The 18,512-nt window shown below is 40.9% G+C and overlaps 1 protein-coding gene across 1 annotated transcript in view; it reads right to left on the bottom strand.

Moving 5' to 3' along the window:
- The window catches only part of CCDC192 (coiled-coil domain containing 192), a 200,612-nt gene extending 184,676 nt beyond the window's left edge, over positions 1–15,936 (bottom strand). Inside the window, exons 1-2 of the mRNA XM_045565894.1 lie at positions 15,875–15,936; positions 11,878–11,929 (exon numbers count right to left, since the gene is read on the bottom strand). Of these exons, the coding sequence (XP_045421850.1) occupies positions 11,878–11,929; positions 15,875–15,936 (114 nt within the window). The remainder of the gene's footprint in view (positions 1–11,877; positions 11,930–15,874) is intronic.
- Positions 15,937–18,512: the final 2,576 nt, after the last annotated feature.

The raw sequence follows: 18,512 nt of genomic DNA, 5'->3' as shown, positions 1-18,512 counted from the left end.
AAAGGCTAGACTGTCCTAGCCCTTTGGAGGTGTATCCTCTCTCAAAGAAATTTTGAACAGTTTTGGGAAGTAATTTTCTTCAGACCAAAGCAGTTGAAATGTGCTCTCAAAATCAGACCAATGGTCCCCAAAACATACTTTCCCCTGCCCAGTCTTCCTTGGATCTAAATGTTTCAGTTTCAGAAGACGAGCAAATTGCACGTGAGATTTGCTTTCATCCAAAATATTAATACAGAGTAACCCTTGATCTCTAAATATATATATTTAACTTCTGTCCCCTTTTTACATCTCAAAATTCCCTTCCTTCTATATACACAAACTTCTCAACCTTTCTGTCCTCATAGAAAATAAAATGTATCAGCACTACACAACACAAATTAGCATGCTTTCCCCAAATTATGCCAGTTGTTTGGAACTTTCTGCCATTTGAAGGAGCCAAATGGAGAAAAAATGTCACGGGCATCTAATGACACAAATCTGCAGACACTCAATGCTTCAGTGTATAGAGGTCTTTACACCACTGGTGCCTCCTGGGGAAATTCTGAAAAACACTGGATCTGTAAACAATCTACTGCCACCCCACGTGTTTTCTAAATTCCTTTGCCTGTTGACATTTTAAAAAATTAGAAGAACACGTTTGCATGAAGACAGGACCTTCTGTTTCTTATACATTTACGTTATCACAGAAATTAAAAATCAATAGGTCATCTCGCCCAGTTGCTTGTGAAGGATCGCGTTCTAAAGGACACTCCCCAGTTCTTTGGCCAATCTCATTTTAAACTGCTAAGGTATTTTTTATGGCCTCTACTCTCAAGTTAAATAGAACCTATTATTAAAATAAGAACTTCTGGAACTAATGCTTTCTTTATTTTGTATCTATCTATAGTATCTTCTTTCTTAGGATTAATTCTATTTTTTAATCTAGCTTCATATTGCTGTAACTTTCTGTCCATCAGATATTTCTAAAACTTCTCCCAGGCACATTATATGATCTTATTTCCTTAGCTGTGAAGTTCTTTCGGGCCGGGTGACTTCTTGGGCCAATGAAAGGGGAACAGAAGTGGCGTGTGTAACTTCTGGGTGCAGCACTCACGGTGACACTTTGTCCCCTCCTTCCCAGTGCTGCCAGGATTGCCGAAGTGCATTCCCAGGTGAAGCGTCCATCCAGAGTCCTGTAGGGCCCCCCTGCCTCCCACCTTGGATGGGTATTGTGAAAGAAAAATAAATAACTTCCAAAAAATGTAATGATAATCAAATTAAATTAAAATCCATTGCAGTTTTGATCTTTCTTGATACCAGGCAAAAGAAAAAAAATATTCTCACCAATTACAATAACACTGTCACTACCTTTCTCTGTACTGCTTGATATGAAATCTCTGTAGAAGTTTGAATTTAGGCTACATTATTTAAACCAGGCAAAGATAGTTATAGAGGGCCAGGTAGGAGGATGGGAGGAGGAGAGTACGATGTGGATCAAACCCTCATTTACTGCAAGATCTCAACATGAAAGAAACTAAACAAGAGGCGAAACCATGGATGGGAACTCCAACTAACATCTCATATCCCAAGATCTGGGGAGATAACATTAGTTCCCTTTAGCAGAAGTGCCTAGACATAAAGATTCAATTTATATACTATTTGTGGGTTTTGGGGGGGCAAAAAGTAAATTTTTTAGATTGAATATATAAATATTACCATGATTTGTTACATGAAACATTTTATTTCCCTAAAGTTTTCAAACAGATACTTATTAAATCTCTTACTTACATTAAAGAAAGATTTTTCTAAGAGGCTGTCAAAGTTACAATGACACTTTCTATTCATATTTTTCATGTTGTGCCCAGTGACAGCACAAGGGCTGTTTAGCATTTCTTATGAATTCCATTCACAAAACCTCATTCATAGGTTGTGATCTATTTTGATTTTGTGATTATATGAGATTAGGGTCCCAGGAAGTAGACTCTGAAAGAGAGATTTGGCTGTGGAGGGCTTACTAAGATGGCATTTATAAAGGATGGAGAGAAACAGGAATGTAACAGAGGCTTCGGCCACTCCCAAGGGGAGCTCAGGAGCTGCACTAGCCCTTCAGAATAGTCCCCAGCCTAAACAAGAAGGCAAGGTCGTATGAGCTGCATCAATCAGCCATCGGACACAGGTTGATCCTGTGAAGAAGGACAGTGTAATCTTAGGGCAAAGGAGCTCCTTCAACTGAGGGGAATTCCTAGGGAGAGACTCAGCTGTGAGTTATCAGCAGCCCAAATTAACTATAAATGGATCATAGACCTAAATATAAAAACTAAAACATACTGGTCACATAAAACCTACAAAGATTTGGTCATGAAGAAATAGAAAATCTGAAAAGAACAATAACAAGTAATGAGATTGAATCAGTAACAAAAAGGCTTCCATCAAAGAAAACCTCAAGATCCGATGGCTTCACTGTTAGTCCACCAAACCATTTAAAGAACTACTACCAATTATTCTTAAGTTATTCCAAACAATTGAAATGAGGAAATTCTTCCTAACTCATTATATGAGGCTAGCATTTCTCTAATACCAAAACCAGACAAGGAAACAACAAAGACAACAACTACAGGCCAATATCCCTGATGAACATAGATGCAAAAATCTTCAACAAAATGCCAGTGAACTGAATCCAACAGCACATCAAAAAGATTATTCATCATAATTAAGTGGGGTTCATCCCAGGGATGCAGGGAAGGTTTAACATATGCAAATCAATCAGTGTGATACATCACATCAACAGAATGAAGGACAAAAACCGTATGATAATCTCAATAGTGGCACAAAAAACATTTAATCAAATTCAACACCCCTTCATGAAAAAACTCTCCACAATTTATGTATAGAATGAACCTCAGCGTAGTAAAGGCCACATATGACAAACCCAGAGCTAACATACGGAATGAGGAAAAGTTGAAAGCTTTATATCTAAAATTGGGAACAAGACAATGATGCCCACTTGTATTATCTTATATTCAACACAGTATTGGAAGTCCTAGTTATAGGCAAAAGAAAGTAATGAAGGGCATCCAAATTGAAAAGGAGGAAGTCAAATCTTCCTTGTTTACAAGTGACATAGTCTTATATACAGAAAACTCTAAAGACTTCACAAAAACACTGTTAGAACCAATAAACAAATTCAGTAAAGTTGCAGGACACAAAATTAACATACAAAAATAGTGGTGTTTCTTTTTGTATGCTGAAAGCAAATGATCTGAAAAAAATCAAGAAAGCAATCTCCTTTACCATAGCTATCAAAAAAATAAAATATCTGGGAATAAATTTAACCAAGGAGGTGAAAGATCTCTACAGTAAAAACTACAAAACACTGATGAAAGAAATTGAGACACAAATAGATGGAAAGATATCCCATGTTCATGGACACAAATTAATATTGTTAATACTACCCTAAGTGATTTATAGATTCAATGCAATCTCTATCAAAATACCAATGATATTCTTCAGAGAGATGGAAAAAACAATTATAAAATTTTAAGGGAACTACAAAAGACCCTGAAGAAATCTTGAGGAAAAATAACAAGCCGGAGGCATCACACTATCTGACTTCCAAATATACTGCAAAGCAATAGTAACCAAAACAGCATGGCACTGGCATAAAAAACCAACATAACAGACCAATGGAACATAATAGAGAACCCAGAAATCCACTGTGTTAACAGTCAACTGATCTTTAACAAAGGCACCAAGAGTACACACCCGGGAAAGGACTGTCTCTTCAATAAATGGTGCCGGGAAAACTGTATATCCATGTGCAGAAGAATGAAACTAGTCCCACATCTCTCATAACTTACAAAAATCAACTCAAGATGAATTAAAGATTTAAATGTAAGACCTGAAACTATGAAGCTACAAGAATAAAACATAGTGGAAATGCTTTGGGACACTGGTCTGGGTAAGGATTTTTTGAATAAAATCTCAATAGCACCGGCAACCAAAGCAAAAATAGACAAATAGGATTACATTAAACTAAAGTGCCTCTGGAGAGAGGCCTAGATGGCAGACTAGAAGCAGCCTGCACAACAGCACTCTCACAGAGAGGATGAAAAGTGGTGAATAGATACCTGCTTTTGGATAGATCGTCTGAGTGAGAGCACCGGGAACCCACGGACAGCAGACAGGAGTGAAGTGAAGACAGAAGTGGGTGAGCTCCTCAGCAGGATCAGAGGCGATTAGGAAGGGCACCCACACGTAGGAAAGGGACAGAGGAGAAACTCTCAGGCACCATGCTTCCCTGGAGACACTACAGCCAGGGCAGCAGAACAGCCCCTGCACTGCGGCAGGCCTCTGGGCGGTTACAAGCAACATCCCAACCTCGGAAAGCTGCTTTTGCCCAGGGGTTCAATCTGTGCCTGCAGCCTCCCCCATTCCCCCGGGTTGGGGCGGAACAGGTAATCTTGGCACTTATGTGCAGCCTGTGGGTGGGTGACACGCACCCCTGTCGCCATCACCACCAGGGACCCCGGGCAGAGCAGGAGACCATGGGCCTGGGACGCACTGCTGTGACCTGGGTGCTCCTATTCAACTGCACTTCCCGTGGGACCCAGGCAGAGCATGTGCCCATAGTCACTGGTGCCCACTGCTGGGGCAGCTGGACTGCTACTGCCACCACTGCTGCCTGAAAGGCCCCAACTAGGATGAAAAGCAGTGCAGCCTTGGTCTTTGGATCTGGGCAGACTGCATGCCACAGACCCACATCATCCTGCACAGGTGCCCTGGCTTCCATGACCTGTGTGTGCCCTGCCCTGCAGCCACTCTGGCCTGCGGACATGAGCACTGAACCCCATGGGCCTGCTCCATCCCACATAGGCACCCTGATCTGTGGGTCCACTCTGTCTGGGGGTCCCACTCCACCCTGCAGGTGACCTGTGACCTGCTGATCCACTCTGCACGTCCCATGGGCCAGTGGGGCTGCTATGCCCTGTGCACCTACTACACTCTACACTACACCCTGCAGGGACCTCACGCCCTTCCTCCAGAGCCTGGCACCTCCACTGCCCAGGCCTGCACATGTGCATGCCATGCCCAGTGGACTCCTCCATCCCACATGCACTCCCCATCCCACCAGCCAGCTGCACCTGTGTGCACACCTGGCACAGGGGCTGGCCCTGCCGCAGCAGCCTGGTGACAACCACAGGGGAATGGAAAGGGAGATGCAACAGAGCAGCAGCATTAAAGGCTCACAGTGCATCCTCCCCTCTCCTGCCGGGTCAAGTTTCCAGAGTGGGACCCAAACAACCCGTCCAGGGACCCATCCCTATCTTCACCAGGCAACAGAGGTCCCGGCAGAGGAGAACAGGTGCACCATGTCTGCTGTCTGTTTTTAGCTAAGAGAAGTGGCCTCGGATGAGAAGGCATCAGCATAAAAACTCCAGCAACATGAAAACCTGGCTGTCTCGACACCCCCAAAGGATCACAGTATCTCCCCAGTAATGAACTCCAACCAAAACGAAATTGTTGAAATGACAGATATGGACTTCAGATTACCGCTAGCAAGTAAGATGAATGGAGTTGAGGAGATGGTAGAAAACCATCTCAAAGGAACAAAAACCAAATTCAGTACATGAATGAAAAATTCACTAAAGAGACAGATAACATTTGAAAAGAAATAAGAGAAATGAAAGAAACGAAAGAGTCATTCAGGAAATTTCAAAATACACCAGATATATTTAACAACAGACTAGAACAAGCAGAAGAAAGAATTTCAGAGCTTGAAAACAAGGATTTTGAAGTACCCAGTCAGTAAAATAAAGGCAGAAAAAGGAACAAAGAGAATAAACAATCTCTGCAAGAAATATGGGATTATGCAAAGTGAACTAATGTAAGGATTATAGGTATCCCTGAGGGAGAAGAAAAGCAAGCAGTAAGTATGGAACACCTGTTTGAGAGAATAATAGAGGAAAACTTCCCTGATACTGCCAGAAGTTTAGATATCCAGATACAAGATGGTCATTGAACACCTGGAAGAGTCATAGAAAACAGGACATCATCAAGACGTATAGTCATCAGCTGGACCAAAGTCAAAGTGAAGGAGAAAATCCTCCAAGCTGCAAGACAAAAGCAACAAGTTACTTACAAAGGAAAACCCATCAGACTAACAGCAGACCTCTCAGCAGAGACCTTTCAAGACAGAAGGGATTGAGGTCCCATTATTAGTCTTCTTAAACAGAGTAACTCCTAGCCAAGAATTTTGTGTCCTGTAAACTGTTTCATAAACAAAGGAGAAATAAAATCTTTCCCAGATAAGCAAATACTAAGGGAATTTGTCACCTCTAGACCTGCCATACAGGAAATACTTAAACATGCTGTATACATGGAAAAGAGCAATCATACCCACCAATGTAAAAACACTGGGAAGTTAAAGCTGGGGACTCATAAAACAGTAACACAAGGGAGAAAACAAAGCAACCAAGTATCATTCAACATGGTGAACAGAACAGTATCTCACACATCAATACTAACATTGAACATAAATGTTTTTAATGCTCCTTTTAAAAGATGTAGACTTGCTGAATGGATGAAAAAACACACCCCACGCATCTGCTATCTCCAAGAAACCCATCTAACTTGCAAGAATACTCATAGACTCAAGGTAAAGGGATGGAAAAAATATTCTACATGAATAGAAACCAAAAGTGATCAGGAGTAGCTATTCTCATATCAGATAAGATTGACTTTAAATCAACAATGGTGAAAAAAACAGACAAAGACAGTCACTGTATAATGATACAGGGAGCAATTCAGCAAGAAGATACAACAATCCTAAATTCTAAATACACATGCACCTAACATAGGAGCTACCAGATTCATAAATAAAATACTACTTGATCTAAGCAAAGAAATAAACAAAAACACCATAATTTCTGGGGACTTCAACACTTCACAAAGAACTGGACAGATCATCAAGGAGGGAGATCAACAAAGAAACACTGGGCTTAAATGGGACTCTAGAACAAATGGACCTACAGACATATACAGAACATTCAACCTCCAAACTGTAGAATATACATTCTTCTCATAGGCACATGAGATCTTTTCCAAAATAGACCATATGTTAGCCCACCAAACAAGTCTCATCAAATTCAGAAAAATCAAAATCATTCCATGTATCTTCTCAGATCACAGTGGAATAAAACTAGAAATCAACTCCAAGAGGAACTCTCAAATCTACACAAAGTCATGGAAATTCAACAACTTGCTGCTAATGATCCTTGGGTCAATGATGAAATTAAGATGGAAATCAAAAGATTTTCTTGAACTGGATGACAATCATGACACAAGCATCAGAAATCTCTGGGGTACAGTGAAAGCAGTGTTAGGAGGGAAATTCATAGCCTTAAATGCTTACATCAAAAAGACAAAAAGATCACAGATTAACAATCTAATGTTATACCTCAAGGAAGTAGGAAAAGAAGAACAAATCAAACCCAAATCTAGCAGAAGAAAAGAAATAAATCTCAGGGCAGAACTAAATGAAATGGGAAAAAAAAGGATCAATGAAACAAAAAGTTGGTTCTTTGAAAAGATAAACAAAATGGATGGAGCTCTAGTTAGATTAACCAGAAATAGAAGAGAAAGGACCCAAATAAGCTCAAACAAAAATGAAAAAGGAGACAATACAACTGATACCATCTACAAAATACAAAATATCATCTGTGAATACTATGAAAATCTCTCCACACACAAACTAGAAGACGTAGAGGAGACAGATAAATTCCTGGAAACACATGACCTCCCCAACCTGAATCAGGAAGACATAGAAATTCTGAACGAATAGTAATGAGCAGTGAGCAGTAAGATTGAAGCACTAATAAAATATCTACCAAGAAAAAAAGTCCCAGACCATACGGATTCACAGCTAAATTCTACCAGACCTACAAAGAAGAACTGGTACATATCATATAGAAATTATTCTCTAACACTGAGAAGGAGGGAATCCTCCCTAATTCATTCTGTGAGCTGGTATCACCTTGATACCAAAGCCACGAAAGGACACAACAAAAACAGAAACCTACAGACAAATATCCCCCATGAACATAAAAAGCACTATTGATACAACATGGATGAATTTGCAATCACTTTTTCTGAGTGAAAAAGAAGGTGGTAAAAAAGGGTATGCTCTGTCTGCCTCCGTTTATATCAAGTTCAAGGAAATGCTTGAGGGGTGTGGGCAGGTGGGTAGAGGCAGGTGTGGGGGATTACTAAGAGGCATGAGAAGCTGTTAAGGGTGATAGATAAATTCATTATCTTGATTGTGGTGATGTGTGTATACATATCTCAAAACTGATCAACTTTAATACCTTAAATGTGTCAATTTTGCCTCCATAAAGCTGAAAGAAAGAAAGAATGAGAGAGAGAGAGAGAAGAAAGAAAGAAAGAAAAAAGGTAGGAGAGAAAGGCAAAAAAAGTTCTGAGACATAACTTCTTGCCTATTACAGTGATAAAAAATAAAACAAAATAACCTATTACTTAGAATAGGAACACATCTTTAAATATACATAGAAATATAGTTCTGTAGTGCTCTCATTTTAGCAATAAATAGGAACATATATTAATACTTTAAAGCATTTGAAATGTTCATTTAAAACACAAGCAATATATTGACAAGCTTGATTCATTAATGATTTGAAAGTTTTCTATCAAAGGGAAGAATCTTTTGAAAGCCATCCTAGAAAGTTAACATGTATAGATACCAGAAGTGTGACCAAATATATGTTTCCAGCACAACTAATAATATATTATACCAAGTATTAAAGGAAGAACAGAATTTATATAATTTGACACTGTTTGCCTTCCCTAATTTATCAAATGTCAAATCTTTTAGTTACTTTAACGTATTTTGTAAAGCTGACTTCAAATATAGTGGGCTATCATTCTGATCTTACAAATTACAAATTAAAAAGTGCTTTTGTGTCATTGGCATTTAATAATTCTTTAGTAGAGTCATCACTAAATTACAACTTGAAAGCTAAATGGCTTGTGAGATTTTATAATAAGCCTAATTTTGCACAGTAAGTGAAATAGTTCATATAGATTGTAGCACTAATGAATTCATACTTACATTCTGAATTTTGGATATGCCACTCCACATAACCAATGACATCGTATGTTTTACATCACTCATTTCTATGTGTCTGGATTCTCAGAAATAGTTTAAAGCAAGCAAAGCCAAGCCTCCTTGAAATAGAATTTTTATTTCCTAAACAATTTCAAATGAGATGATTTATATGCACTAGCCGATGGAGCAAAGGCGCGACAGTTCCAACAACATTCCATTATAATTCTCCAACAGGCCCAAAGGAACAGAGTTGAGATAAATGGGGACAACCTGGCTCCTGGGTAGTAAATGTAAATAAAGTCTTACTGGATTATCCCATATTATTCCCACTATATAGTGATCATTCAACATCTGGAGCTCCTTGGATCTCCCTGAATCTCAATTTCTTAATTTCTAAATTGGTAACAAGAATAAGAATAAAAGTATCAATATAATAGCGATGATGCCAGGCACTACCCTCACATGCTGCTCTAAGGACCCAGAGGGAGAACGTAACTCAATCACCTAGTTACTACGCCTGGAGTTTGGTCCATTTGTTTTATTTCAAATGATGCAGATTGAGAGCCATTTTGATATCTGAAATTTTGTCTTGAAGACACAGAGACCAATAAAGCCCAGTCCTCACTTTAGCAATGCTCAGCTTACCAAGGGAGTCCAAAAGTTAAAGCAGATCCAGAGAACAGCACAGTAAAGGCAAATAAAGAACTTGGGTGGTCAAGAAATCTTTACAGAACTGAAAAGATTTCATCACCTCAATCATCTCCACAAATATTAAAGTTATTTAGAAGAGGCAACTGAGATCCACCTGCAATTTGGTTCCTCCTGGCACATAGGGTCTGTTCTGCTGAGTTCTATGACTAAGAAGTTCCATGTGCTGTGGAAGGAGGCAGCAGTAATTGTGGCTATCCCAGGACCTTGAGCTCTGTAATCCTAACTTCTTCCAGCTAAGTGTGTTCTTTTAGAAATATGAAAAGACAGAAACTAAAGCAGAACCAGTTCCTTCAAGCCCTGGGGCTCCCAATCTTGTCAAATATAAATTGGAAGGGGATGGATTCTGAACTTCAGGAAGCTAATTGGAAGCCCCAGGCAGAAATCCTAAATGTGGTCATTGGCACCTTGTCCTTTCAGCGTGCACGCAGCCAGGAGAGCCCTACCTCTAGGGTGCTGACTGATTCGGGCTGCTAGCGGAGATTGGTTTTCTGTGGTCTCCTGCTTCTGAAACCCAAAGGCCCCCATCACACAGAGAAAAATTGTTTTCATGTGGTCTGATGAGGCACACTCTTTCTCTTTGGGCAGCAGAATCATAAACAGCTCCATTAAATAAAATCAGAATTCATTATTAGGGCTTTGTTTTCCTAGTTGAAGCAATATAAGATTAAATAAATAAATAATCACTAACATCAGGCATCAGAAAACACAATTTTAACTAAAACTACATTCTACTAATCTATTTTGGTTTCCCTTTGACTTGTATTTCTTCAACAGAAACTCTCTTTCTGAAAATTATTGTGGATGTGAGAGCTACGTCCAGTTTGGGGCCAGATTAAATGAACTACACTGAGAATAGAGGAATTAACGTTTTATTAACAAAAATTATTGTGCAGAAGTGGGGTTCTGTGTGTGTGTGTGTGTGTGTGTGTGTGTGTGTGTGTGTGTGTGTGTGTATGTACCTCCTAAGGGAATCCATTGTTTGTAGCCAATGCTGCTGGGTGGGGTGGGAGTGATAGACAAGAACTGCTGAATCCAGAAACAAACAGTGAAACTGAAGTGCCAAGTCCACGGGGCCTCAGGCCAGTGCATTTGAATGCTCTCAATTCCAACTAGCCATACATCCCTACCCTTGTAGGTACTTTACTATTTTCACAACCCAAACATCTTATTTTAAGTAGGCTGTTTAAATAACATCATCCTTGTTCTATAGATGAAAACTACGGCTCAGAGTTTAAACGACCTTGGCTATCATCGCACAGCTTGCAGGCGGCAAATGCAGCCGGATTCCTAGTCCTGGGACTATCCCTCCCCGCCTCTGCATTAGCGCTGGGAGGGCTGTTCCAGAAATGTCCTCGGTGGAGTCTAGAGGGTCCCAACACCGAATCAAGAGCTCTTGGGGAAATACGGATAGCTTATTTTTTTCTTTGTTTAGGGAAATTCTCCACCTTACATAAAAGTAGCGAGCTACTGTAATGCCTTTCACGTACCATCACCCAGCGCCAACGCTCCTCAGCGACCCACACAGTGTGGCCCGAGGCCTAGCGACCCCGACAGCGCTCAGGGGGAAAGAGCCCGCCTTCCCGGGCGCGACAGAGTCCTCGCAATCAGAAGACCCCGAGGGTCACAGCTAGGCGTGTTGCCAGCCGACCCGACAGAGAATGAAACCACATGGACCTGGCATAGACCGTGACTTCAAGCCGGGCCTACCTAACCGAACAGTGTGTTGCACCCGATCTGTGGCCTTCGTGTCCGAACTCCAGGACTTTCCCGTGTATAAGCGCGTCCTTCAGGGTGGCCCGGCACGTCCACACTGCGGCAGGGCCGCGGGCGCGGCGTTTGCGACACGTCCAGAGGCAAAGGCCGCGCGTCCCCCAACCCCGGCGGTGACAGCCCACGGTCGCCGCCCCCGCCCACCCGCAGGCTTCTGCTTGGAAAGGGACACTCCATGTTCTATTTTTAAAATGTGAAAATTAAACTATATCAAGAAAATATCAATATGAATTAAAGAAGTTAGTTTCATTAACAGTAACAATGTTTTTAAAAAGGATTCAAACTTCATTTCTTACCAATACTTCGTTTTTTTGTCGCATATCTGACTCTGAACTGTCTGACGAAGCGCTGAAACAGAATAGGGAATTCGGAAACTGCAGGTCAGGCACCCGTGTGCGCATGCGCGCGCCGCCCCCACCCCGTTCCCGCTCCCGGCCGCCTGACATCAAATGGCTCTTTTACCCTGCAACGTTTCAGATAAATGTTCCAAAGTATTTCCTCCAAATGTCAATTTCTGGTCATTTCAAAAGGAAATAAAAGTAATGGAATGTAAACTTTTCTTGCAGAAGATAAAATAGCCTTTATAGGTTCTCTTGAGAATAAGCAGTCTGAACAGTACAGTCTGTTCTGAAAACCTGCAAAATCTCTTACTTCAACTAAAAAAAAAATAGAAGGAGGAAGCAGACTTAGGGGACTCTTTGTCTCATGCCCTTGGCGCTACCTCCGGCCGCCCCTCCCGGGCGGGGTCCCTCGGCCCACAGACGCCCTGCGTCCCGTCCTGGGTGCTCCTAACCCTTTAGTTTCTGCTTGATCCGCCGAGTCCTCGTGCCATAAAGGTTATAGCAAAACTGTATTCTCACTGTCTCCAATTATTTGCTAAAGCCACTACAGCCAGACTTTCACCAGTACCACTCCACAGAAACTGTACTTGTCAAATTCACCGAAGATCTCCGGGGTACTAGACCCAGTGGTCATTTGTCACGACTCATCGCTTTTGACAGTGACCCGTCACTGCCTCTTCCAATCACTGTCTCCACTCAGCCCCCAGGACACTTTCCCTCCATCTATCCACGTGGCGTACTCGCCCTTCCTTCTTGTCTTGGCTCAGGTATCAGCACCTCAGTGAGATCTACCATATGCATGTCATTTAACATTGAACCCCTCACCTCCTCACCAGACTTTGTTTTTCTCCATAGTACGTACCAATTTCTAACATATAATTTGCTTATTTATTATATTTCTATATGTCTTCTTAACTAAAAATGTAAACTCCTTGAGGAGAGAGAATTTTTTTCTGTCATTTTTGTTATTCCATCCGCAGCATCTTGAAGAGGGATAGGATGGTGCAAAAATATTTGTTGAATGAATAAGTGAATGATTTCAAAACCTCATAGTTGTAAAAGATTCCATCCTATTGTTGCCAAACAATAAGCCTTACTTTTAAATCCTAAGGTATTATTCCCCCAATGAATATACTGTTTTCATATTTCTGTGCATTTGTCTCACTTTTCGAACAATTTAGAACAATTTAAAAATGTTCACAAAGTAATCAGTGATTACTGAGCAAAATTAATTAAATTCTCAGTGGAAGGAGACGCTGGGGTTCTGAGAGAGATAATTACTCTTCTCGCATGGTAGGTGAATCAGCAAAACTCTGTATTTTGGTGCTTTCTACTTGACCAAACCTCTTTGTCATGAAATGGAAAATAAGCTTTTGGTCATACAGTTGCTGGGCAAACCAGCAAATGGCTTTGCAGGACCTTAATAAGCAGCCCTCTTACCTTCTAACTAATTTTATCTTCTGTCAGTTCCGTGCGCTACACAAAACTGGTATCATCACTAAACTGTCCTATCTAATGGTTCTAGAGTATGTGTTTATCCTTTCCTTAAGTTGTTTCCTCTGACGAGAACCCTCATGCTCTCTTCCCTGCTTGTTGACGTCTTACCGTTTCTTCATGCCATAACTCATATGCTACCTCCTCCTGAAGCCCCTGTCACCCTACTAGTCAGAAGTGTTTCTTGACTCTATAAGCTACAAGCAGTTTTTGGACATCTGTCTCTTATAACCCTTATTACATTTCACAATGCAATAATTATTTGTCTGTCTGTGTTTTTGCATTTCTCAGTGACACCCTCCTAGATGCTTTGCTTATTTTTTATACACCTAAAGCCATGCCGAGCAAAAAATTAATATTTTGTCACTGAATGAAGCCAAACAAAATAAAACATTGTGAGTACAGCACCCTTATATGCTTATTCAGATATGCTGCAAATGCACCACAGAAAGAACTCTTTGGAACCACCTTCTTTTAATAAGCTGAAACAAAACTACTGATTTGAAAATGAGAGAGCTTTGGCTGCCTGACAATAATGTTTAAAGGTCATGAGTCATGGCCTCAGAGTAACCATAGTAACTCAGCATACACAGTAGAAGTCATGTTGTACAATAATTAAGAAAAAAAAAAGCTTTAGAAAGCCTATTAGCCTTGAGATAAAACAAATTATAATTAACAAATGTATTTATGAAGCTTGTTTTTATTACAGTATTTTCTTACTTCAGGGTTCATGAGGAAACTGGAAAAACTTCTTTAAATTTCTATTGGCAAGGAGTGAGAATACAACACATAAGCCCTATAGTGGTCTTTTTCTCAGTGCTTTACAAGAACATAAAAATTTCCTTCCTATAATGAAATGCCTTCCTATTTACTTTCTAAACATTTTATTCCATGCTTTTTATGCAGAACTGGAATAGTAATTAGCCACCAATTAGTCCACATGAATAAATGATTTTAATAAAATTGGTATAGCTGTCGAGCACTCAATTCCTATAGGAGAGGATTTCCTGGGAAAACACTTTTTTGTTCTTTAGGTTAATTGCATCCAGGGCGTAAGCCTCTCTTGCTTAGACAACTGAGGGGCAAGTTCCCATTCAGTTTATGGAAACTGTGGAGACGGTCTGTCTCAAGGGCATGAGAAGAGAAGAAGAGGAGGGAAAAAGAGAAGGGCAGCCAATAGACACATGGGACCAGTTTGTTCCTGCTTGGAAGGGAAGGAGCGGAATTGAACCCACCTAGAGGTCAATAAGCAGAGTGTGGTTCTCCCGCTCCTGCCTCAAAAGCCCTGCTCTCTACTCGCACAGAACACTCAGCTCCATACAGCAGGAGGACAAAGATGCTAATGACAATTTACAGTGAAACAAAGTCCAGCTTTTCACTTGGGTTTTCTGCTGGTTGCACATAGGGCTATTTATTTCACAGTTGTTAATTGCAGGACATTTTCCCTCCATTTGGTAACCTTATGTTTACCTCTCCAACTGTCTCCATATTGACATATCTTTAGTTGCTTTGTTCAGGGAAATCAAAAGAAAATGAGTGTTTGCTAAATTTTGTTTGCTTTAACAAAAAAAAAAAAACAAAAACTTCCTCCCTCCTAAAGAGTGTTCATCTTTTGAGGGTCATGGACTCCTCTGCACACAGAAACTACATTTTACCCAAGATCTTCGGGAAATTGTGAATTTTCTTTATCATCCATGGACCACAAACCCAACGCAAAAAGCAAATACAAACAAGTCTCACACATTCACATAAGGAAAATACGTTTTAAAACTGAACACACAGCCAGGATATCATGTGCACACCTCACGTAGGGTACTGTTCTCCAGGATATAGCTCCTTCTGTAGAGAAGGTGTGGTCACCTCTCACTCAAGATTTAAAAGAAAATTCTAAATGGAAGATATTTCCACATTTGAAGAAGAAATGAGTATTGTGTCAACATACGAAACTTCCAGTAATTAATGGTAGATCAATTATAGAGATGAACCGTACTTCCATATGTGTAGCCAGAGTTGATTTGGGTATTTATTTGGGGACCATGGAGGGAAGGAATGACCCAGCTTTGTGTGTGTGTATCTCTTGGCAAGAGTGGTGAAGGTGACATTTCATTTTAGTGGTTCGGAAAGAGGGCTGGCTCAGCACCCCTCCCACTTCCCACTCTAGTAAAATGGGCGAAGTGGGTGAGTATGTGATTTTGAGAAGAGCGAGTGAAGGATGTTTTATTCATTCAACAAATATTTACTGAACCCCGACTGCATGTCAGGACCTGCCCTATGACCTGGGAAGACAGCAGCTTTCAAAGAAAGGGGGCATTCTCCAGGAAAGGAAGAAAAGTCTGTCTGCTGTTATTCCCCAGACTTTAAAGAAAGGTTTTGTTTTTTTTTCTAAGTACTGAGGGAAGGCTATTTTATCCAGAAATTCCCATGAAGTATTTTGGGATAAGAGGAGCTGGGAACTTACCTGCTTCTCTCTGTGCTTTCAGAGTCGGGGAGCCCAGAGTCCCTGCTGTAACATTCCCCCATCTCAAGCCGGCCCACTAGGATCCCCTGTCCACGGACAGACACGGTCTCCACTCCCCTTAGAGTTTTGGAATCCCTGCCAGGCTCTGCTGTCCTTTGTTGCTAGGCAACCACAATGGCTATGGAAAGGGCAGTTAACTTCCCAAAGGAAAAAAAATCTCAGTTACAAAGCCACAGTAACCCCTCAAAACATCTCACAAATCGGATCTAGAACAGATGGCGAATCACCACATAGTCATCATTTCTGGAAAACCCATTCCAAGTGGAGCAGAGGCAGTGGTTTTGTGCTCAACCCAGGGCATGTTTACATCCAGAACCAGTGCCAAGGAAACAGGCACACTGCTGTCGCAGAGGGTGCACCGCCGGCAATGGACTGGTTTACAGGGAAGCAGAAGTTTTTCTGCAGACTGACCCCTCACTGGGGTGGTCAGCTTTCCCTAGGACCCACAGGCTCCAGAGAGAAGACCCCCCTGGCCACTTGCTAAGTGAAGCTTCCTTCCTGGCACGGGACAGCAGGGCAGGTGCACTGCACCTGATGCGCTGGTGTCTGCTCACTGCCCCTGCTCACCCCAGCCACTGCCCCTTCTCTCCTGGTGGTTGTCTGAAGTTACCAGCCACTTTCTCCCGGCCAGTTGTTGTCTCTCTCCCTGGATGCGTTTATGGACCCAGATGGGCTCTGGCAGGAAGTACATGTCTGAGCTCTGCAGTCTACAGATCCAGAATCACTTCTGGGTTTTGATCTGTAAGTCCTAGACTCACCAAGCCTATCACACGGCCCACCCCAAAATAAATTAGGTTGGTATGACAGTAAAGTTTCTAATCACAGAATTTGTTTCTCGAGTTGGAGCATATAGAACAAATAAGCACAACATTAATGAATAGTTGGAACTTATCAGTTCATGAGTGTAATTAGCATCTATTTCACCAATAAAATTTTAAGTTACCCATCCCCTTGGTAAAACAACCCTTTGAGTAAAGTTAAGAACTCTTGAGCAGTTGTTCTGCGTAGAAAAGTCTACACTAGCTGCGTGGATTTAGAAAGGCAAGGACTGGGCCCCTGGCACTGCAGCTGGCTAGCAGCCTGGTCAGGATCGCCAAGTCAGCTTACCTCTCTATGCTTTGGTTTGCTTATTTTTAAAAGAACCACTTGAACTATTTCTGTTATCCCGTCCAGCTCTAACTTTCTTCTGTTTTCTTTAGTCCATCTTATTAAAAAATCCACAGAGTGGATTATATAATATTTTAGAAGAATGTGCAAATGTTCACCATGTAGTTGGTTCATAATATTTTATAAAGGGAAGGTCATCTCAATAATGGCTGGTGAAAAGCACTGTTGGCACTAATTATTTATAATGGCTATTAATCTTATCGTACATCTGGCTGGTCAAAAAGAGAGGTGGAGAGATATGGCTGGTGCAAAAACAGACTTTCAAAAAGTCCTTGAAAAACAAAGTGACTTTTCAACTCTCACTCCTCCCTAAAGGAATACTGCCTAGGAAAGATTTCAGAAGGTGGCAGTGAAGAAATTAGCAAATATATTAAAGACATCTTGGCTAACAGAATTCTAGACTGAAAAGGCTAACTAGTGAAATTAATGGTATTTTTCTTTCATGATTAAGTTAAAGTATTCATAATTGAAAGTCATTCAGATGATCTTATTTTAAAAAATTAAAGTAAATTTTAAGAAAAACTATTTATCCAGTTTTCCTTTATTGGCCTAAAGAAAAAAAGGGTATTATTAATATAACAAAATTTGTAGAAATATATGTAAATTATTGGCACTTACACCATTAACATTATTTTAAACTGAAAAAATGCTGTAAGCTTATTGGGGCTCCTGTACACTACTACATACAATCTGAAAACTTACCTTGTAGGCTGTCAAAAGTGTATCTTTTCTTAGAATCAGAAATCACAAATGTGCATATGACAAGAGGAATTTTATATGTTCTGCTGCCAATAATTATCAGGATGCCTCCTCCAACTTGGGTGAGTGAGCACCAACAGGACCAGAAAGGAGGGTAGAAGGGAGAGCCCAGCACCGAGAAAGAGCACGACAGAACAGAGAGCAGATTTACAAGGAAGTGATGTGTCTGAGGAGGGGAGAGAAAGCTGCAGTGGAGATCTTTAGTCTGCGCTCAGGAAAGAGCTGTTGTTTGTTTGTTTTTTTTTTCATCCATCCACTCACTCTTTTATTTGTTTGTTTATTCATTTTTTCACCAAATATTTGTTGAAAACCCATGTGTGCTAGGCCTGGTGCTCAGCATGAATGAGATGGAGACTGCCCTGCGCTCGTCATTCCATCAGTGCAGTCACTCCAGTAGCCATTAGTCTCCTACTGGAAAACAAATAAATACAGGAAGCAGGTCTTGGATTTCCAAAATACTCTTCTAACTGAACAGATCCCAAACACTGAAAAAAAGATAAGTAGACAAATTTAGACAGGGGAACCTCCTAGGTGCTTCTCCCGTGCAGGGCAGTCTCATGAAGAAAAATGACCACCTCTCACAGAGCTGACCTAGGGGAGTTCACTGTGTTCTCACTGTGATGAGCACAAGGTGACCGTGCCCACGTCTGGG

Source organism: Lemur catta, chromosome 12 (assembly GCF_020740605.2).
Source record: "Lemur catta isolate mLemCat1 chromosome 12, mLemCat1.pri, whole genome shotgun sequence".
In the NCBI taxonomy this organism is placed as follows: domain Eukaryota; kingdom Metazoa; phylum Chordata; class Mammalia; order Primates; family Lemuridae; genus Lemur; species Lemur catta.
The sequence above is the reverse complement of the archived record's forward strand: the minus strand, read 5'-3'. Positions and strand labels throughout refer to the sequence as shown.